The following is a 23,412-nucleotide window of genomic DNA, read 5'->3' on the forward strand; positions in this document are numbered from 1 at the left end:
ACTATGCTGCACAATAACTTTTAAGGACTTTATATAAGAAATACAACATTCCACCTGTGGTTTGGGAAGTTGCTTGTTTATCTAGGCGAACTATATTAAAATGAAGAAAGTTAAAGTTATGCATTATTAATTAATATATAGAGATATATATCTTTAAAGACACTGAAGTCCTACCTTTTAAGCAAGCAAACCTTTATTCAGCAAGCCTTTTAGTAGCTTTCCTATGGCACTTTGGTGGTAATTCAGGAATGCAGGGTCAAACAACAGCCTAGTCATAGAGTATTCCCTGAAGGCTTAGAGGCATTATGGCAGGCTGTCCAGGCTAATCATTTCAAGCGGCCCATGGAAAACCACTTTCTGGTTAAGTCTGCATCATCCTGTTCCACCAATGGAAAAAATTGAACATGAGGAGGGTGTGTAGCTTGTAGACAAAAATATATCCAGCGTAGCACAGGATCTGTTTTTAGCCCATAACTGCTGAACATTTTGGAGACTTAGACAGAGTTTCCTGGCTTACCAGAAGCAGAAAAAGAAAGGGAGAGTCTGTGTGTATGTATGCTAAACGGTTCTGTGACACGTTTTGAGAAGCGGACTAGAGCTGAAGCACTGGGCAGCAGAGATTGGGGTAAGGAATCCAGCGGGACACGCAGTCTGCTAAATAAGAAAAAAAAACTTGTGAAGGGGGAACTGGGCAGAGTGGTTCTGTTTGTGATTCTTGGCTTTGAAGTTTTGCTTTCCTTTCCAAACAGATTAAGAGGGACACATTTCCCTTTCAGCAGTCTTGTGAGCGACTTTGCTGAAAGCTAGTGGTTGCTGTTGTTTAAACCGTTGAGTTAGCTGCTATTCAAATCGTCTTACAGTTTGAACAGTCAAAGATTTATTTTCTTACACAGAGAGATTTCTGCAGTAGAGCTTTTATCCTGCCTGCATACACTATGACTAATCTGTAAATAACTCTTGCTTGCTCTCTTGGTTGTCTTTCCCTGAAATTTACAGTGCATAAATGCATTGCTTAACTGTCTGAAAATTTACTTTATTGTTATTCCATATTACAGTGGTACCTCGGGTTAAGAACTTAATTCGTTCCGGAGGTCTGTTCTTAACCTGAAACTGTTCTTAACCTGAAGCACCACTTTAGCTAATGGGACCTCCCACTGCCGCCGCGCCGCCAGAGCACGATTTCTGTACTTATCCTGAAGCAAAGTTCTTAACCTGAAGCGTTATTTCTGGGTTAGTGGAGTATGTAACTTAAAGCGTATGTAACCCGAGGTACCACTGTACTTATATATTAGATGAACATTTCAGGTCTGAACTTGCTCCAATATTGAATTAAGTAACTTTAAAAAAAAGTACGGATGCTTCCTTCTCCCCTCCCTCCCCCGTGGCTAGGATGGATCTTTAGGCTATTGCATAGCTTTTCAGATGGGATGTTATTCATATGCCACAGAATAGAACCATTCTAATGATACCTTTGCAGTTCCAAATGATAAGTATCTGGCAGCTGCTGTTGGAATCGACATGCTACAATAGATGGAGCCTTGGTGTGATCCAACAAGACATATTTTATGTGTTTATGAAAGAAAAATGCTACTTAAAAAGAGGAGGTGTCTTTATTAAGAGTGCTGATCATTATTTCCACTAGAAGGGAATTGCTAAGTTGAAATGCCTCCCTTGGTGTAACTGGCATCCTATTCTAAGCCAGTTACTTTAAAATAATTGGCTTTAGTAGCATTTGGCATTTTGTTCCAGCTTTATTTAAAACTAGTTTATTAGTTACAGGATAGCTGTGAATGGTCCCAGAGTCAGCTTTTTGTGCGAAATCAAGAAGGACTTCATGCAGCAATAAGAGCACCCGTGGTTTATCTCAGTTCAGTGGCTGCTCTGGGCCAGCACTGGCATCCAAGGCCACATCAGCAGTGATGCAAGAATGTGTGACACCACTGAAGTGTCAGGCAAAAGCATTGGCTTTGGCAGAGGAAGCAGTTGATGGGCTGGGAAAGGATGTGGCCAGAAATACTTAAGCACCCTAGGTAGGGAAAGGAGAGAGCCTGTGACTAGGAGCTGCAGTATGTCAAATGAACCTGTGACCATTTAACTCAGCTAAAGGAAGGTGAGGTTGTGTTTTCTAGCAGAAAACCAGTACATGAAAAGAGCCTGAAGGAGTAGGCACTTTTGTTTCTAGTCCTAAAAGTAGCCCTCTATGTTGGTAGAGTTTGCTGTTGGGGCAAGTTGGCGTCTGTCCAACTACCTGAGGAAATTGGAGGATGTTCATTAGGCATGAGTGGGAGCCATGCTTCAGGGTTTTGCAGCGGATGGTGTCTGTGTAGCTATATGATAAGACTAGAATGAAAATGCACAAAACCCCAGTGTGCACACAGGCATAATGGAAGCAGTGTCAGTGGATACCTTAACACCATAGTTGGATGGGTGTTGCACGTTTTAGAGGGAAGTGGATCTTTATAGTTGGGATTGCCTCACACTGTTGTCATTTCTACAGCACCCTCTGCTGTACGGCATACTTAATCCATCCATCCATTTGCCTACCTTATGGAATAAGCTAAGGCAGTAGGTACCTTTATCAGGATACCAGATGTACAGGGATTTGAGGCTCAGTCTCCCACACCCAAACCCTGCAGTCTACCCACTGCATCACTCTGTTGACGCTGGTGACATGATATGGCATGATTGAGGTCTTCACTTTCTTTTTGTTAGATCGGATCTTGTGCACTGTTAATGTTTAGATCTATAGACTAATTTGTGGTCATGTGATAACTTCCTTCTAATTCTAAAATGCAATGTCTTACTTGTTTGCAGTTAGCTAGTAATGTTGGTATGTGCTAATTTGCCAAACCTACATTATAACTGATGGCTGACCACAAAGTGTAATGCACTGGTGTGTCATTTCCATTATATCCTTTTCTATATCCCAAATTGAGAGGGTGCAGCGGAGACAGTAGGCAACAGCTGCATGTCATGTGAGTAATCATGCTGAACCTTCAGTATACCCAGAGGACAATTTCCAGGCAGACAATTTTCAGGCATAGTAAAGTTGATTCCACATGATTTTAGTCTTATCTTAAAGTAGTGCAAGGAGTGGTGATTTGAATTTGTGTTACTGTGACTACAGAATCAGAAGTCGTTCCTTATTAACCTGGAAGATGAGGATGTGATTTTGCGCATGTACTAAAAAAAAGTAGTCCACATTTAATCTTCAAAATAGAACACATGTACAAGAAGTGTCTACAATTGCACTCTGCAATGTGCCTTTCTTTCTTTCTTTCTTTCTTTTTATTTATTTATTTATTTATTTTTGAGATTGCTGTTCATAATTTTTAGGCTGCTGATTTGTGGAACGTATGTAGATTCTTTGGTTTCAAATTTGGTGAGAGACTGTTCTATAAAGGTGTCAAAGTGGCATTACAGCTAGAATATATAAATCATACTTCCAATTGGAGTAAATGAACCTTTTAAGACTAAATAGGAATATAAAAATCATAATCATTTGTATTTGTGTGGCTGCTCATTCCTTGAGTTTCTTGGTATAAAATTTAAAATAGTAAATCTGCCAAGAATATCATAGTCGCATTAATTTGGTGTGTGTGCGCGCGCGCGCGTGTGCGTATACATAGGAGTATTGCTAAGATTGCAGAAATCAAAAGCTCTGCTTTTGGTTTGCAATAGCATGTGACTAAGATGCCTGGTTTTCAAAAATGCAGTAAATTATGCCAGGAAGTCTTATGTGAAAGAGCTGAAAACTAACTGTTATGCACACATCTCCACTCAGCTTGATAGATAAAAAAAAGTCACGTGTGGCCTTGGCAAAAGGCGCATGAATGTAATAATCATATAAGTGGTTTTGTCCTCCTGCATTTGCAGTTTTACTTTTAATACAAAGTGCTCAACTTGACAAGGAAATATACTATATCCTTGTGCGGCTATCCAATAACATAATTTCCTATTGAATATCCTGCTAATGCAAACACTGTGATCATACGTGTGCATGAGTTATTGGCATAGGATTGTGATGACAGAAAAGGTGTTGTGAATGTAAGGAAGAGCCCATCTAGTCCAGCATCAGTTCTCACAATGGCCAGACGCTTATGGGAAGCTTGGAAGCAGAGCATGGCCACAATAGCACCCTCCCCACTTGTGATCCCCACCAGTTGGCATTCAAAGACACACCCTATTTCTGTGGCTGAGATTAACTATTTTACTCCTGAATTTTAGATTGTTGTAACCCACCCAGGGACTGTGGACGAAGTGTGGGTAATAATAATTATAAGAATACCACCTTTGATACTGGAGGTTTTGCACATCCATCATGGCCAGTGGCCATTGACAGCCCATATCCTCCCTTAATCTGTCTTAATTCCCTTTTAAAGCCACCCAAGTTGGTGGCCATCAGATTATCTTGTTGTAGGAAATTTAAGTGTGGGAAGAACTTTTATTTGGCTTTCCTGAAACTTTCCACATTCAGCTTTATTGGTTGACTCAGCGTTCTAGTATTATGAAAGAGAGAAAAAAACCTCTCTCTATCCACTTTCCCTACAATTATTAGTATTAGTATTATTGTCATATATTTATTTATACCCTTCCTTTTTTCATGGTGGCTTACAAGGTGAATAACTTTATACATCCTTATCATGTCCTGCCTTACTTGCCTATTTCTAAACTAAAACACTTCAGTTATTGCAGCCTTTCCTCACAGAGGGGTTGTTTTAGCCTCATGATCATTTTGGCTTCCGCATTCTACTGATTTGCAAGAGCTAGGTTTACGCCATTTTATTTCACATCACAGCAGTGCAGTAAAATAACATTAAGTTTGTAGGAGGAATAGGTGGATGTGTTTGTCTCACCGTGGAAAAACCTATTGACTGAAATTAACTCTATGGCCATTGGCCTTTAAGAAGCCAGCAACCTTGGGGGGGGCACTATATTTTTCTTATAAAATAGCCTCCCCTTACATTTCCTCTGTCATTTCCTCCCTATGAATTATAAAAGTCAAGGTCTGGTTACACTTTTCCATTCTATTTGTATGATGCCAAGGTCCCCTAGACCTTGAATCCATTTGTTTGAATTATGTGATGTTATGTGATAGTTGTGAAGACTTGTTGGCTAACAAAAAAAGAAACCAATTGCTTGTGAATATTCAGGTGCTTTGAATGGTCATACCTGGGACATCCCCACAAATAAAGCTGAATCTGCTGCGTGGCAGAACCCTTGAAATGACCATCAACTGGATGGTTACTGGGTTGTGTCTGGGATAAAGAACTGGTGACAATAAACAGAATTCACTGACTTTATTAGGACCTAAGAACCACAAGAATGAGCCTCAGCAAGCCTTAGCTTATGCTGCCCACCCTCCAGCTGTTTTGTGAGGAGGTATTCCAGAGATTTCATTTCTATTTTAGATTATCCATAGCTTGTTGTGTTGTTCAAACTCAAGCAAAATAAATTCAGACTTAACTATAGTGTGTTGAAGCTAGCCAACTTCAAGCCAAGTTTATGAATCTAGATTATTTCAATTTAACCATAATTAAGATTAACCACAGTTTAGATTTTGGATGACGCACTGAACCATGGTTAATCTAAAATGGAAATGAGAACTTCTGATCTCACATTTGTAGCTCACTGGAGGAAGAAAGGGGAGTCAAGGAGAGTGCAAGCCTCACAAACTGCAGCTCAGTAATGAAGAGATGTAGCATGCAGAAATTTCCATTCAGATAGGAATGAGAGAGCCTGTTGCTTGAAAGCCTGGAGAGCTACTGCTAGTTAGTGTAGGTAGTACTAAGCTAAATGGACAAATGGTCCAACTCATTATAAGATAGAGATAAAGGAATGCCCCTGTGGCAAATCTAGCCATTGTATAATGTTGCAGTGAGACAGCCTAGCGTATGAATAAAGTGAACAAGTTATAAATGAACATGAGTTTATTATCAAGTGTAATCAGGACTGAAGCACATAGTTTTAAGTGCTGGCAAGCTCTTGTGTTTGCTTTCTGCTGTTAGGGAGTTGCCTTACGTCAGTGTTTTTCAACCACTGTTCCGCGGCACACTAGTGTGCCGCAAGATGTTGCCTGGTGTGCCGTGGGAAAAATTGAAAAATTACTTTATATATAGTCAATATAGGCACAGAGTTACTTTTTAAAAACATTTTCTAATGGTGGTGTGCCTCGTGATTTTTTTCATGAAACAAGTGTGCCTTTGCCCAAAAAAGGTTGAAAAACACTGCCTTACGTGATAAGAAATAGTGCTCCATGACAGTACTTTTCACATGCAGTGCTTGTAGCCTTAACTGTTCATTGTGCTGAGTGTCAGCTCGTTTTGCATACCTGCCTTTGATAGACGTATTTATTAACCATCTTCATTGTATTGGTGTACAATGGAGGTTGTATCAGTGGCTTAAGTTTGAAGAATTGATGCTGTTATACTGAGGTCTATAACAGCAGCTTGCTTGCCACTTGCTCTGTTAAAAAGGATTATTCTTTGAGTGCACAATCATGGTAGAGACCAGATGGTCTTTGACTGATTCTTCAGACAAATTGGGCTTCATGTCTTCTTATAAATAGAAATAGGGTTCTGAAAGTTGCCTTGTGAATGTAGTTTATGTTCTTGTAACTTAGGTTCTGAATATAAATGCTCTCATTGGTGACTCCTCTGTGTTTCATTGGTCAATAGTCCCCTGGAGATTTCCATTTACACAGTAACAAGGGGCATGCAAAATTTATGTGGTGTTTTCCTTCCAATCCTCACTGTTGTTTTGTCTGTATCTTAGCATTGTGTTGTGCCTGTTACCCAAAACGTGCTTTATGTTGGTGACGTTTATACATTGAAGCAATTAGTACTTACAAAGGAAGGGGTGTCATAAATATTTTTAAAGTTATTTTTTGTTGGTGTAATAAGATTGAGTCACAGCACTTTGTATCAGAGTTGTACAGCTAATTTTCTATTAGTGAAAATGTTCATGACTTTGTATACATTGATAACGCAGGATATAATCTGGAAAACCATTGTCATTTATTTGCTGAGCTTCCAATGTGGCTTCTTTGTGTCAGTGCTATAGTAAGGCTTCATTAACCTGTAGATTAGTGATTTATCTGTTTGAACAACAAGCTTGTGTAATTTTTTTTTGTAAGTTTGACAAACATTACAATAAAATGTCTGCTTTGTTTTTTAGAAAGCATAAATCTCTATTCACCTTTAGGGCACATATTCTTAAAATACTTAGGGCTCTACAAACATAGATTCTAGAATGTACATCAGATAGCTGAAAGTTATAAAAAGAAATAAGTCTCTTGTGTGCTTTAGAAATACAAACCTTATAGCAGCGTTCTACGATGCTGATCTATTTACTTTGAAATTCAGCTTTCTGTATGTTTTCTGAATAAGTTTCTATTAGAGTCGGTTTCTCAAAAGCTGCTTTTGTCCCTTGGTGTGTGCAACGCCTATTGCTTTCCTTTTGTTGTTGTTACTTTTCTGGCAGATCAACTTTAAAATACAAACAGAGTTTGCCAGCTGGTAGGATGAGTGAATTACCCAGTGGCCTTTTACCTCTGGGTCACAGCTGGAATTCAGACGGGATTGTGGATCGAGAACTACAAAAGCCCCACAGAGATTTATTAAACTATAATTTGAGATCCAGCTATTAAACATAAAACTTTGAATCATATTACAGCATCCCACTTGATGGTAATTTTAATTGTAATATTCTGCCTTGGGATACTTGGGCCTGGTTCAGATGTGATGACAAGCATGGCGTGGCAGTATATGAATGTGTCCAAGTAAACTCAAAATTTCAGGCAGATGTAGTTTGCCCACAAACCCACTTTAGACCATGGTTTGTAATACTTGGATGTGGGCAAGTTTGCACTAACCATAGTTTGTCTGGCTCCACTGAAACTGCAAACTGATTTGCTGAGTCCCTGAAATTAAGGGAAGGAATCTGAGTGTTGAGGGAGCACAGGAGCACAAGCCATGGTTTTTGCGTTAGCATGGTTAAGTCATTTGAAATAATTACTGCTAAGTTAATGGTGTCTAAAAAAGCATTATATAAAACATTAAATACAGTATGAAGATGTGTGTATTAACTTGACAGAGATATTACCCAACCACTTGTTTTACAGGGATTCATGTGGAATTATGTGGGAAGCTTGGTGACCAGCTATCAAGATAATGCCAAGGACACAGACTGGTTATTCCATCTACATTTGAGTGATTCTTCAGGTTTGTCTGATACAAAAGTATTCATTTTGAACCAGGAAGTGCTGTCCAGAATGAAAAATGAAAGCAGCCCAGCAGATCTAAACCTTGGTTTGCTGAGAATCTATAAATTCAAGCCATGACATGGGTGTAGCACAACCTTTAAGTTACATTCAAACTATCTGTACTTTCTGGAAACAGTTGAAGACATTTTTGTTCCAACATGCTTTTCCAGCTGGATAAATGGGTCTTTACCATGAATGTCCACTTGTTTTTAATCTTATTTTAAATGTATTTGTTATTGTTACTGTGTTTTTAACTGTTTTATTTATATGCAAATTGTCTTGGGATGGTATTTTAGAAGGTGGTTAATAAATTAATAATGATGATAATAATTTATAAGGTAGCTTCCAGGATAATTCCTATGCAAACTAAATGTGCAAACACACACACACACACACAAAACACAACACAACACAACATCCCTTGTTTTGTCCCCAGGAAAAAAAATCCAGATTAGTGGAATTTTCTTATAAGCAAATATTTTTAGAAGTTTAAAAGTAAGACTGAAAGTTTACTTTGTTAGAGTGTTTTAATAACCACAGCTGTTCCTACTCTCTTGATTTAGTGAAAAATGGGGAATTCAGAAAGCCAGTACAGCCTTCAGGGAACAAAAAACCATACTAATTCTACACCCAGTGCCAAGCAAAAGCCTTGTTCTCTGAAAATTCGCAGCATCCATGCTAAAGATGAGAAGTCCTCTTCAACGCAGGGATGGAATCACAGCACCAGTGGCACAAACTACAAATCTCGAGCAATAACCAGAAGTTGCCTTTCTCATTTCAAGAATACTCAGCCTTATTCCTCTAGACTTGGTGACACAGTAGTGAAAGTTTCAAAGGGTAGCAGCCATGCGAAACATAGGACGCACAACTTGGGAAGCTACAGTCAAGGGAGCAATAATGCAGTTTTGCCTGAGAAATTGCACTACATTGACTTTGAAGCTACCAGCAACCATGTCGCTTCCAGGGAATGTAATGGGCATTTCTTAAATTGCTATGGGAAGAAAGAAAGCCCACCATCGGATGACAGAATGAGTCCAAAAGTCCTCATTAAGACACTGGGAAAGTTGGATGGGTGTTTGAGGGTTGAATTTCACAACAGCAGCAGCAACAGCACAGTCTCCAGAGAGGATTCCAGTGGACCAGTTCAACTCTTGCGGTACTCACCTACTTTAGAGTCTGAAAAGAATAATGTGCTTGAAGTGAAGGAAACTTCTGGCACAGACTATGTTGGAAGTCACCGTCTGTCAGCCACCGATTCAAGGCTTAGATCCAGTAAAGGGAGCTCTATTAGCTCGGAGTCTTCGTGGTATGATGCTCCATGGGGAAATAATGGAGATATGAATGAACTGGATGGATCATACTTGTCCAGGAGCACCCTCGATGCAAGTATCCAAGTTGAATTTCCCCGGAATGACTGCAAGAAACCATTGAACCAAAGTTCATCTCTCTCTTCCCTCCGTGATTTATATAGGGATTCAAATCTAAGAAGCTCCCAAACCTCTGATATTGGGCTCTCTGCAGATTATATCAATGCTCATCATGCTGGTTTAAGCAACCGTGTTTCATTTACCTCAGCCATAGACGTTCCTTCTAAGGTAGAGCACAGGGGGCCTCCACAGTACTCTTCCTACACTCTGCCCTGCAGAAAATCTGCAACCCTTAATGAAGACGCAGCAAAGAAGGAAACATTGAAAAGCCGTATGCGCAGAATCAGTGATTGGACAGGAAGCCTGTCAAGAAAGAAGAGGAAACTACAGGTATGTGGAGTTTCAGCCAAAATTTCTTTCAAAAGTACAAATCTTAGCCCCTTTACATTAATGTATTTGACAACTTGGTTTGTTGCCAAGTCTTTTTGTTCAGAAGTGTGTGTGTGTGTGTGTGTGTGTGTGTGTGTGAATGATAGCATTTTCTCTTCAAAATAACTCAACTGCTCCAATTCAGTGGTCTGAAAATACTGAATGGTTGGGGAAACAGACCACTGGACTCAGACATTTTAAAAAATAAATAAAAATATGCAATGTTGCTTTGCAGTTAGACATTTTTAGGGTGTAAAATAATCTTCAGACTTATGCACACATGCACAAAATTATCGCCAACTTGAGTGTTCAGAAAAAATAAGGATTTCAGAAATGTTAAGTGCTTATCCTACCCCAGTTGAGTCACTGCATTGTACCAGCTGCAGCTTCTGCACAGGGTGATGCCCACCTGTCTCCTTTCCTGGACTGTTTCAGCAAACCTCTTGGCTGAGGTATCATGCAGGATGGTTTTGTAGCAACAGAAAGGTACGGGAGAGAGGAGGGTTGTGCGCAGGTATTGGAAGTTCATGTGCATATCCTCTTTGCATAAACCAAAACCCAACCAGCACGTTTTACATCATTGTTGGCATTTTAGAAAGTCCACATTTTAAAATCCATTTGCATTGGTGTACGGTATGATGGGTGTAATCTATGAAGAATAAAGAGGTCCGAGATTAGTGTATGTCAGGGCTGGTTCTTCTCCTTGGACCTCTGAATAAACATTCTGATAGCAATGGCTTTTTCATGGGAAGAACAACCTTTCTAATGACAGCTGCAGCTGTGGGTGTACTGCATTGGTGTGGCTGCATGTTGGAGGTGGGGACTCATCCTGTCCAAAGCGTGACATAGCTTTTTTGATGAGTGTTTAAGGCAGGGGTTGTCAACCTGGTCCCTACCGCCCACTAGTGGGTGTTTCAGGATTCTAGGTGGACGGTAGGGGGTTCTACGGCACAAGCTGAATTCTCCTTCCATCAAGCACTGGTGGGCGGTAAGGAAATTTTACCATCAAGAAAGATGCATTAGTGGGTGGTAGGTATAAAAAGGTTGACTCCCCCTGCTTTAAGGAGTGGGCAGTGTTGCATGCCACTCAGTGCTTGTGATGTGATGATCGGAAGCACATTGTTAAGACTGATTCTATTCGTTCTGTCCTTAATTTCTTTTTAAAGTTCAAAGCAAATCCTTTAATAAAGGCTATGTCAGCATCAGTGAAGAAAACAATGTAAAACATTTGGGAGGCTCTTCTGATGGCGTGGTGAACAGCTGCCTTGGATAGCTCTTTCAGTACTTAATATTATTAAGTAATTGTGTTCGCTTATGACTTTACACATGCACATATTCTATTTTTAGCATTTCAGTAATAGTGTCATGCAGGGATACTCCACCCAACAGAACTGATTCTCAAACACTATTGAGAAATATATTTATGTACAAAGATATTTATTTGGGAAGATTCTCCTAGAGCTCTGTAGGAGTTGATGGTAATTATTACCTTCTGCTATTGGGCCCTATAAACTACAGTTCTATAATGATCTCCAGATAGACTAGCGTACATATAAGCAGAAGATCTAGAAAATGAGTGCTGCCAAATTAAAATCAAAATCATATGTCAAGTATTCGGCTCTGAACAGTTAAGTGCTCTGCCCATCTTATAAAAATTCCTTCACATAGTCACAGCATGTGCAAATGGGTAACATGCAACTTTGCTCTGATGGATCATTAGACTTTCAGAAACAGCAAACAAACATAAGGTTCCAAAAGTTTGTGCTTAAAAAATACTTGTCCTATATATTAAAGATGAAGGTAGAGTTAATGGTATATGCCAGTCTTGGAAATAATGGCACAGTTAGGCATCTTCCCAAACAGAAGTGTACAAATATAGTCACTGCAGTTGTCATGGTGACCATGAATTTAATTCTGGCAATCAGAACTGAGGTGTAGTCTCTAGCAAAGAGAAGCTGTGGTATTTTGCCCTTTAAAATTATAAACAAACAACTGCCAACATTTTCCCTACTCAGAATGCAAATTTCATTGCCAAATCCATCTCTGTCGCTGTGTCAATCCTACTCCGCCACCCCGCCCCAGTCCTCTGATTGGCTGAATGGGAGCTGGCAGTGTCTTTTTCAAAATTCCCTTTTATTTCCTTTTTTTTTTTGTACATGCCTTTTGTACGTGATTCTCTCTGCTGCTTCTGTCTCAGAGTGCTTGCCTGTTCCTCGCTCATTTTTCTGGTGTTTCCCTCTTCAAGTCTACTCATGCAGCCTGCAAATGAAGAGTTGCCTCTATCCCCCCCCCACACACTTATATTCTCCACCCCCCCACACACACTTTATGTAAAGAGAATTGCAAGAACGAAAGGTGGGTAAAAACTAGGGTGGACTTCTGTGGAGTATTGGGCATATTTGTCTTCTGTTCTCTTAGTACTGAAATTGATTCCTGGTGGGGATGCATGTGTGTCCCTGAGCTCAAATGCTTGCAGAGCCTCCAGGGCACTCAAGAAGTACTTGTACATTCCGCCTCATCCTTCCCCTTCCTGTGTCCCAAGGCTTCCCAGAAACCTATGTTGGATCAGAGGGAAGGCAGAGGCAGCTTAGCTCCCCCCACCCCCGCTGGAGGCTGGACTTCTCAGCATCAATAGCTGCATACGACGCTGCACATACAGTTCCACTTTAGGAGAAGGCCCAGTGTCAGACGTTTGGCAGCTTGGGACTGTGGCTCACAGTCTGGCAAAGTATTTCATGGCTGAATGGTGCACACTGACTAGTGCAGTGTTTAATGTCAGAGAATGGCCCTTAAGAGTTAGGAAACAGCATATATGCCTGCTATCCTGTAGACCTCTGACAAAAATGGGTCGAAATAATGAATGGAATGCAGTTCTTCTGCCAAAACGAAGCGGATCTGACCCTGTAAGCTGCCTGGGTGGGAGACTGCCTGAGAACCCTATATGAGGTGCTCTCGGGAACCGTTCAAAATTATTCCTTATAGAATAGTGAATGTTTTGAATTAGAACATTTTAGTACAATTATAGTTATACAAACGTTTTGGCACCTGAATGCTGCAAACCCAGATGTGGTGGTTCTGGTTTGTGAACTATTTTTGGAAGCCGAATGTCCGATGGGGCTTCCGCAGCTTCTGGTTGGCTGCAGGAGCTTGCTGAAGTCTCACTTTGGTTTCCGAATGTTTTGGAAGTCAAACGGACTTCCAGAATGGATTCCGTTCCACTTCCAAGGTACGACTGTAATAAACATACCTTGTTACTCCAAAAGAAAACATTGCCATTTGTCAAAGCTAAAAGAAGTGGATGGATATGTAGTCTTCGGGGCTACTTCTGATGCTTGCTGCCATCAGACTCTGTGCCACAGACATCACAGCAGTTGCTGCTGTGCTGTAGATTTCATATTAGAGTCACCAAGTGCTAATGTTTAAGGGGTGGTCAGGACTCTGCTCATTTACGAACTTTACCACTTTATCCACAGGAAACAAAATGCAAAGATTCAGGTGAATACTTGGACAACGGAATTGAAAGTCTTTCTCCAGACACTCTTGCTCCCCCACATTTCTCTGGTTCTCTGTGGTCCGCTGGCTCAGGCCAGTTCTTCCCACAAAGAAGTGAGTCTGCTAATGCAATCAGCAGTGATGTCCTGAGACAGAACATTTATGAGAACTTCATGCGGGAGCTTGACCTGAGCAAGACCAACAATGAAAACACAGACACCTCCACAGGAACAGAGGACTCGAGCAGCGAGTCGCTCGGCTCCTTAGAACAACTAGATCTGCTGTATGAGAAAGAACAAGGAGTGGTCCGCAAAGCTGGGTGGCTGTTCTTCAAACCTCTTGTGACCCTACAGAAAGAGAAGAAACTTGAGTTGGTTACTCGGAGAAAATGGAAACAGTACTGGATAACACTGAAAGGTCAGTTATCGCTCATGGTTCTTAACCAATGTAGACTGCATTATGTGGCATTATTTGGCAGTGCATTTTAAATTTATTTCTATTCTGCATCTGTTCTAAAAAGCCTTTCAATTACGAGGACAGAAGTTATCAAAAGCATATTTATAATGAATGTTTTATGGTTCCCCCTTTGTAACCTATTTGTTGAAAGATTTCACGATTCTTGTAACTCAAATATGTTCTGTCTGTTCTATTTTCATGTGTTAATATTTCTTAGGTAAAGGTAAAGGGACCCCTGACCATTAGGTCCAGTCATGGACAACTCTGGGGTTGCGGCGCTCATCTCGCTTTATTGGCCGAGGGAGCTGGCATACAAAGCCGCTTCTGGTGAACTAGAGCAGTGCATGGAAACGCCATTTACCTTCCCGCTGGAGCGGTACCTATTTATTTACTTGCACTTTGACATGCTTTCGAACTGCTAAGTTGGCAGGAGCAGGGACCGAGCAACGGGAGCTCACCCCGTCGCGGGGATTCGAACCGCCGACCTTCTGATCAGCAAGCCCTAGGCTCTGTGGTTTAACCCACAGCGCCACACGTGTCCCTAATATTTTGCTTATTCCCTGGTCTGCAACAGGTGCGTGCTGCTGCGGTTCACATTCTGAAACTTTTAGAGTAAAAGCCACCGACAGGGTTGGCCCCACCATCCTTGAGTGTCCTTCCCAGAAGTATCGCCTATCTTAATTCTTTTCTGGTTGTGTGCCCTTTCTCATTATTTTATTATTCATTAAATTTATATACCGCTCTTCATCTGCAGATCTCAGGGTGGTTCACAACATAAAAATACAATATGTGAAGGTAACACATGAACCGCTGCACATGCATAGGCATCTTCAGTGAAGTTGCCCAGGCCAGAACATGGACATCTGAAAGTGGGGCCACAGTAATCGCATGATACCTCCTTTATGGCATTCACATGTCAAGGGGTCTATCGTAGAATGGAAATTGAGAGGGCATTATTGTAGTGTGATTGGGAGAGATAATTAAGAACATGCGTTATTATGGTACTGATACTCATAACTGTACACATCTGGTACTTTGATAGTGTGCTTTTTGCTGGAGTGTGAGGGTTCAGGCTGCAGACATGTAGCATTAGGGCTCTGCAGCACTAACCCTCAGCCGGTACTCACTTTTGCTCTAACGTTTTGTATTGATAGAACTTGTAGTACATAGCAGGCTGTCTGAGGATGAATAATCTATGTTTCCTGGACATTTCCCCAGTTTTCTTCGCTTATCATAGTAATGTCTCTTTGTCCTTTAACTTTACTTTCATTCAGTTTTAATTCCATGAAGCAATACTTTGAAAAGCAATGTCTTTTTAAAGAGAAAGTGGGTCAATGATAAATCATGTTATAGTTGAATTATTGTTATAGTTGAATCATTTCCTGCTTGGGCAAGATGGCAGGTATAAATGTCCTTGCTGTTTGACTTCTAAACTGTGAGTGTTGGAATTCAAGTCTGTTATGGCGTATGACCAAACAAATAAAATTTTCTTATAATTCAAGCCTACTTAAACTTCATCCCTTCTGACCCATAAGCCTTGTTGCCTAATGCAGATGTTTGGCAGGAGAGCTGATAATAGTTACTTAGCATTGAAGGAAAGTAGCTCTGCATGTGCTTAGAGCACCATGTTACCTCACCTGTTTCAAGGCTTGAATTCTGACAAATGATTTGTCTGTGTGTTTGTAAATATTTTTATTGATTTTCAAAAGTACAAGAAAACAAACAAGATAGTTATATCAGTCAACGTCTAGTGAAGTTGGTGTATGCAGAACAAAATAAACACCAGTGATTCCTAGGTTATGTTAATCGCTGGATACTTTGTAGATGGATGTAAAATACAATGGCTGAATAAATTATATGCATTGCAAAGCATGGATTAGGATTAATTAACTTGGAGAGGTGGTGATTTTCTGCATTTTTTGCAGGGTTTGTCATTCAGCACATACTACTTCAAAGAAATATTTGTGTGTGTGTGTGTTTGTGTGTGTAATTTATCTCTGTGTTATGCTGAAGGAAGGGATGGAGTCAGAAAGGAAACCCCATTTTAACAAGATTTGCCTGTTCTAGAACACAATAGACACACTGTACAGTAAGCACTGTCATCTAAAAAGTGGAAATGCTGGTTTATTAAAGCTGGAAGAAAAAAAACAAGTTTTTTGTCAAGAAAATAGGAATCTGCCTTATTACTAAGTATAAAATCATAGAATTGTAGAGTTCGCTTGATCTGGACACTATACTTCTAGTAATGCATCCTAGAGTAGCATTAGCTTTTATTTGCGGCTGCTCTCTTCTCTTCTCTTCTCTTCTCTTCGACATCACACTATTGACTCATGTTAATCTTGGGGTCTACTTAAGACTCCAGATCCAATTCACATGTACTACTGATAATCCAGATGTCCCCAACCTTATATTTGTACAGCTGGTTCTTCCTCCCTAACTGTAGAACCTGACATTTGCTCCTATTGAACACGCTGGCGCTGTAGTCTAAACCACTGAGCCTCTTGTGCTTGGCAATCAGAAAGTTGGCAGTTCGAATCTGTGTGATGGGGTGAGCTCCCATCACTCTGTCCCAGCTTCTGCCAACCTAGCAGTTCGAAAGCATACAGGCAGGGGCGTTCCTAGCCCCTTGGCTGCCCGGGACGGGAAGCCAAGAGGCACCCCTGGGGGTGGGGCGTCACCGCGCGCGCGCGCATCATGACGCGCGCGCGGCGACGCCCCGCCCCCGCGGCGACGCCCCACCCCCATGGGGTGCCGGGCGGGGGCTTTTGGAGTGTTTTTGGGCTGCAAAGAGTCCTGAAGCCGCTGCTGTAGCACAAAGGGGGTGCTACAGCAGCGGCTTCAGGACTCTTTGCAGCCCCAAAACGCTCCCCAAGCTCCCGCCCGGCATCCCCGGGGGCGGGGCATCGCGGCGTGTGCGTCATGACGCACGCACACACGGCGACGCCCCGCCCCCGGGGGGTGCCGGGCGCAGGCTTTTGGAGCCTCTGCAGCCCGCCAAAAGCCGCTGGAGGGCGGGGGCTATTTTGGGTGCTGCCGGGGCAGAGCCGCAGGAGCGGCCAGCGAGGGGGGTGACACCCCGACTCGCTGGCGGCCCCTGCGGCTCCACCCCGGCAGTGCCGAAAATAGCCTAAAAATAATTTTAAAAAAAAATGTAGGAAAAAAGCCCAGTGGGCGGGGCAGCCCCCCATGTGACACCCCCAGCAGGGGTGCTGCCCGGGGCCCCCCCGCCCCCTCCGCCCCCCCCTGCGACGCCCCTGCATACAGGTACCAGTGGAAGTAGATAAATAGGTACCGCTACGGTGGGAAGGTAAATGGCGTTTCCTTGCACTCTGGTTTCTGTCACAGTGTTCCATTGCACCACAAGCGGTTTAGTCCTGCTGGCCACATGATCCGGAAAGTTGTCTGTGGACAAACGCAGGCTCCCTTGGCCTGAAAGCGAGATGAGCGCCACACCCCATAGTTGCCTTTGACTGGACTTAGCCATCCAGGGGTACTTTACCTTTACCTTTTTTTTTAACCTATTGCAATTTGTTTTGTTAGTTTTGGCCCAGTTCTCCAATCTGTTACGGTCAATTTGAATCCTGATTCTGTCTCCTGTGGCATTAGCTGCTCCTCCCACTTTCGTGTTATCTGCAAATTTGATGAGCATCCCTCAGTTCCTTCATCCAAGTCATTTACTGTATAGAGACTCTGAACAACAATGGGCCCAGTATAGAACCCTGCAGCACCCCTAGCTAAATATTATTCACAGCGCCTGGCATTGACTTCCCAGGTTTTTAGGCAGGAGGTACTTGGAGTTGAACCTGGGATCTTCTGCAAGCCCAAGCATGTACTTTTCCACTGAGCTGGGACTTTTCCCAAATAAGTCAAAATACCTAATTTAATGTTCAATTAAAAGGTTAAACCTTTACTTCTGTTTATTTTCAAGTAATTATGCCTAAGTCCAGAGTGCATATTGGGTTTCATTTTAATGATAAATCAGACAGCCTATGTAAAAATCAAAAGAGTAAGGACTTTTGGATTTTTGTAGCAGTAGTATATATCTGACTTGATCTCGGTAAATTCATGAGCCCCCCATCCCTGAGGCTTCGCATACTACAATTTACATCTTGGTATGCCTCAAGACAAAGTGTATATCCAAAACATTTGTCCAGTGTCACAATTGACTTCACTGATGTTGCCACCGGTTGCTGCTCTGGGCTTCATTATGAAGTCTTCTGCTAAAGCATCCTAGCTTTGTAGATGTTGTGGCAGAAATTTGCTTGCTTTCAGATCATTTAACTTGTCAGGCACTTGGAATCTAATTGGCCAGATATCAGTGAGTGTTCCTAGCTGTATAAATGGCTAGAAGCTTCTGTTTGTGCTTTTAACTTGCTAAACTAAAACCACTGATTTGTGGAGGTGGTATTATTTTTTGTGCTGTCTCTTGAGGTATGTTTAGTTTTATCAATGACAGAAAAGATTACAACCATCTGGTCACCTGCCAAAAGTGGATTGATGGGTGTCCTGAGACTTCAGCAGTGCTTAAATGGCCATCAAGATCATTCCTTTAATATGGAATGTTTTTCTTTACCATCTGTCCACCCTAATTAATTTATCCGGGCAAGGAATATTACATTCCAACCACGTTTTGATCGTAGCACATATGCTGTAATCTGGTCCTGGAAGCAGAGGTGGGGACAGCCTCAAGAAGGCTGTCTAGTCCTATCTGTGGGCAGAAACAGGGGCTGTCATTTTATTTCTTAATATAAAGGGGTGGTAGCTGATTAAGTCCTAGAACAGACCCACTGAAATCAATGGACTTAAATCAGTTATGACTAACTTAAGTCCACCGGCTTCAGTGAGTCTGCTTAAGTGTGACTTAGTTGGATATCATCTATAATCTTCCAGTTCCCCCATAAAATGACAACATAAAATCATGGTGATAGCTAAGAATCGTGTTTCAAGCACACTTGCGTTTTTGATAGCTTTTCAGCAATTGACATTATTTGGGATTGCTAGATTTTTAACAGAATACTGTACATTGTGTGTAAGCAACATACAGTGGTGTCATCTGCTTCGGATTGACAATTGCTGTTTGCTATCTTACGCCTCAACGATAAAGACATTTACCTGGCAGCAAAATCCAATGATTTCAATGAAACTCGGGGCTGGCGGTGGACCTTGCGGTCTCAAATTTCAGCTGTGCCCTGTGTGATGCCAAAATCTGGTACCCCCACTTTTCACACTCCATTTTAAATCATAGTTGTCACATCCCCGAGGCTCCATGTGACCGAACCAGTTGCAAGCACCTAAATTCGCCTGTTTTCCATAGCAAATCTATTACCGTATCTCTGGTTTCCATACATATGGGGGAATGGCCTTCCCCTGTATAAACTTGCCCTAACATTAAATTCAAATGTAAAAGGCTTGCTTTCTGTAGAGAACTGATTAACAGGTATATAAATCGGGACTTTTTTTTTAGTGGTGACACCAAAATATAAAATTCCTCCTCTATATAAGTTTGCCAGGCTCCTTCTTTGTATTTCTTACGTGTCTCTGGAAGCTTGTTTCCTTCCAGCTTTTAATATTTCAGGATGTACCACTTTTAAGACTGTTCTGTTTAACTTTAGGGATCCTTAAATTCTGACACTCCTCTCTTTTGGCCTCCCAGAGGTGTTGTAACACATACCTCTTTTGTTTGGCCTTTGGTAGTTTGCAGCAGTCTTGAGTGCTGGATTTTTTTTTTAAAAAAATGCATCTCTCTGAAAATGTGTGATAATAGCAATCACAATAGTTCACATCTTTAACCAGTTATTTGCATAAATCCAGGAACCTATTTGGGCCAGAGTTCTCAGATGTGTGTGTATAGCAGTTTGAAGATGAATATGTTGCCCATACTTGTTTGGTGCTTCCTATAGAAAGTTGCTCCCAATTCCAACTGCACATATGAACATTTTAATATTGCATTTTAAGAGGATATGAGTTTAGAAAGATCCAAGGCATTAACCAGAACTACTTTTCGTTTTTACATTTTTCGTTTGAAAAGGATGCACCTTGCTGTTTTATGAGACTTATGGGAGAAATTCCATGGAGCAGAACAGCTCGCCTCGATATGCCCTGTTTGCAGAAGACAGTATAGTGCAGTCTTGTCCAGAACACCCCAAGAAGGAAAATGTTTTCTGTCTTAGCAACTCTTTCGGTGATGTCTACTTATTCCAGGTATTCTGTTTTTGGTTTTTGTGTTTTATCATTACCGGTAAATGAAATCATATTGTATTTAAATCAGTGCTCTTGGAGTATAATTCTAGATCATGCTGTTTTGTCTCTGTTCCTTTTGCGTGCTCCAGAAATCTTAGATAAACCCTATTCCTTTAGGAATTCTACTCACCAGACCATAAAGTAGCAGACCAGGAAGCATGCTATGTAACTATCTAAAGGTAATTAGGTAGAGGGACTTCTACCAAATTAAAGAAATCTTAGTCTATTAAATGGATGCTATTTAATCAAATTATTTAAGTTAATTGCATAAATTTGAGCATGCATATAAACCATAGTTCTGAAAAACAGCCTTTATTATGGACAGAGGTAATGCAATGACTTTTCTAGTAGAAGAGGCCTGCCATCCATTTGCCTGAGGGAAGAAAGAATGCCTCTTCTTAGATGACAGATTCACACATAGCTTTTGTAAGAACCTGTATTTGTAAAAGAAATAAATAAACTGCCCAACTAATTTGAGAACAACTTCTGGAATAATTCATTTATCAATTTAATTGGTTGACCATAGCCAGTCATTTATTGAATTCTTTTTTGAAATGAAATAACTTTTGTCTAATGTTTTCACCTAAACATTATGCAACATAGATATTACTGGAGACATAGGGATAAAATATTCAGAGATACTCCTGAGTGTGATTCAGTTAATGAGTCATGTCAGTGCAAGCCCTGCACAATGGCTTCTGCTTGTGGAACAGGTCATTCCTTCCCACGTCTCTCCTGTACACCCATTGTCCTCTGAAATTGGCTTGAGGTGTGTGAGGAGACTCCCCTGGAACAGCATGTGGAGGAAAGAGAAGGGAGTTCATTTCATCTGGCAATCCAAAATGCTTGTGCTGATGGAACGACCAGAAAGGCAGACCAGAAAGGCGCTCATCTCGCTTTATTGGCCGAGGGAGCCGGCGTACAGCTTCCGGGTCATGTGGCCAGCATGACTAAGCCGCTTCTGGTGAACCAGAGCAGTGCACAGAAACACCGTTTACCTTCCCGCCGAAGCGGTACCTATTTATCTACTTGCACTTTGATGTGCTTTCGAACTGCTAGGTTGGCAGGATCAGGGACCAAGCAACGGGAGCTCACCCCGTCGCAGGGATTCGAACCACCGACCTTTTGATTGGCAAGCCCTAGGCTCTGTGGTTTAATCCACAGCGCCACCCGCATCCCGTGTATAACAGTATGTCCTGTTATATGACAACATAATCCACGTTGCATAACTGAATGCCAGCATGGAATAAATAATCATACAGACATTATGTGGAAAGGTCAGATTCAACATAGGGATGCTCTTTTGGGTTGCATCACCAAGTAACATGTATTCTTATCCAAACCATCCACATAACTTTCAGAAGCTGTCCTAGCTTTGCTTGGCTGTTAATCTAGGACAACAATAACAATAGTAAAATAATGAATAGATCAATAGTAGAAGGAGAACTCTAAACCTAAACCTCTGCCACCTTGTGGCTATACTCATTCATGAGAAAGACTTCAGGAGTAAACCCCGAATAAAAATCCATACCCGCTGCCTTGTGGGACATCTTCAGGCGAAGAAAAGACTAAGCAGTAAATCCTACACAAATCCAGAGGGGAGTCCCTAAGATGGTTGGATAGTGTCTTGTACGCCTCCTTCTGGCAACTCCTGCAGCCAAGCTGGTGCCCAACATAATGCTCTGCTTTCTTTTGGACCGCATCAGTGAGACCAAGAGGGGGGAGTCTTGTCGTCTAGGCAGTCTAGAACCTCCATACACATTGCCTTGGATTGTGCCCCAGAGAGGTAACTCCATGCTCCTAAAGCAACAAATACAATGCAGGTGGCAACAGTTATGAGTTACCTGCCTCTGCTGCCACAGTGGGTGTTGTGATTCTTCAGTGGTTTGGTTTCACCCCCACAGGCACACTCAGTTGTCTCTCAAGACAGACAGATACCAACATATAGATAGATCAACAATTCTTAAGTTTTGGGATGCATAATGGACAGGCATACTTCTATGCAGCCAAGGCCTGCTTCAAATTTGTATGTTTTTCCTTAACAGAAAACACTTTGTCTCTGTATAGGAAAAGCATATTGTTTGAAGAGGCCCATGATACATTGTAGAAAGCAATTGCAAAAAATTAGCTGTCATTGGATAGTTACTAAAGTCAGTGTCTTGTCTCCCTTCCCTTTGTGCTTGATGACAATTTGGTATATCCTGGTTCATGCATACTTTCAAATGTAACTTTAGTTCAGTATATATATATTTTAAAAAATTAAACTAATAATGGGTTAGGTAATTGCCATTCCTGTAGCCAAGCATCATGTGATGAATGTCATCTTTTATAGATAGTTCTTCCTCTTTGGAGTAAGCATTGCTAGTAATTACAGTTGCCAGTTGTTCAAGGAAACATTAGCATAGCAGAAACCTTTTATTATTTGCAGACTTCGATGGGGAATATTGCATATAAGCAACATGGTGCAATGAAGTGGGGAGGGTAAGTGGATCCCACTTAGACTGGCCCCACACTGTTATTCTTCACTGAAGTTGGTTTTGGATCCCACTAGATGCTATTACAGCGTTTTGTTTATAAAGTTATTTTTTTTGCTTTTTGCTTTTTTCAGGCTACAAGCCAGACTGACCTTGAAAACTGGGTTACAGCAATACACTCTGCTTCCGCGTCTCTCTTTGCAAAGAAACTTGGGAAAGAAGATACGATCAGATTGCTGAAAAATCAGACCAAAAGCCTTATCCAAAAGATTGACATGGATAGTAAGATGAAAAAGATGGCTGAGCTGCAGCTCTCAATTGTTAGTGACCCTAAAAACAGGAAAGCAATTGAGAACCAGGTACTAAACAAAGGATTAGCTTCCGCATATTGATTCTTGCAAAGGGTATCACTCTTCAGAGTACACAGTTTAAGCACTTTGAGGCTAGAAAACAACCATCCCTATGGATATGCATTGCTAATGGGAGCATCACTAGTGCCTGTATGATGCAGATGATCAGACTGAATTGTCGTTTACAGGCAACTGCTCTTGGAGTCAAACTTCCCCCCTGTGGAAATTTTGAAAGAAGCAAAACAAATTTTCATTGCGCTTCCTGCTATGTAAATTGAGGGCTTTATAAATAAATAAAACATTTATCTTTCAGCTCAAAAAGAAGCCCCACTGGCCAACAA

The 23,412-nt window shown here is 41.3% G+C and overlaps 1 protein-coding gene across 2 annotated transcripts in view; it reads left to right on the top strand.

The window, feature by feature from the left end:
* TIAM2 (TIAM Rac1 associated GEF 2) overlaps positions 1 to 23,412 on the top strand; it is a 127,475-nt gene that overhangs the window by 35,166 nt on the left and 68,897 nt on the right. For both annotated transcript variants that reach the window (XM_033144041.1, XM_033144040.1), the window contains exons 3-7: positions 8,123 to 8,222; positions 8,827 to 10,020; positions 13,533 to 13,968; positions 20,036 to 20,208; positions 22,856 to 23,080. In XM_033144041.1, coding sequence (XP_032999932.1) covers positions 8,833 to 10,020; positions 13,533 to 13,968; positions 20,036 to 20,208; positions 22,856 to 23,080 — 2,022 coding nt within the window. In that variant the 5' untranslated portion in view covers positions 8,123 to 8,222; positions 8,827 to 8,832. The remainder of the gene's footprint in view (positions 1 to 8,122; positions 8,223 to 8,826; positions 10,021 to 13,532; positions 13,969 to 20,035; positions 20,209 to 22,855; positions 23,081 to 23,412) is intronic.

Source organism: Lacerta agilis, chromosome 3, assembly GCF_009819535.1.
Source record: "Lacerta agilis isolate rLacAgi1 chromosome 3, rLacAgi1.pri, whole genome shotgun sequence".
NCBI lineage: Eukaryota > Metazoa > Chordata > Lepidosauria > Squamata > Lacertidae > Lacerta > Lacerta agilis.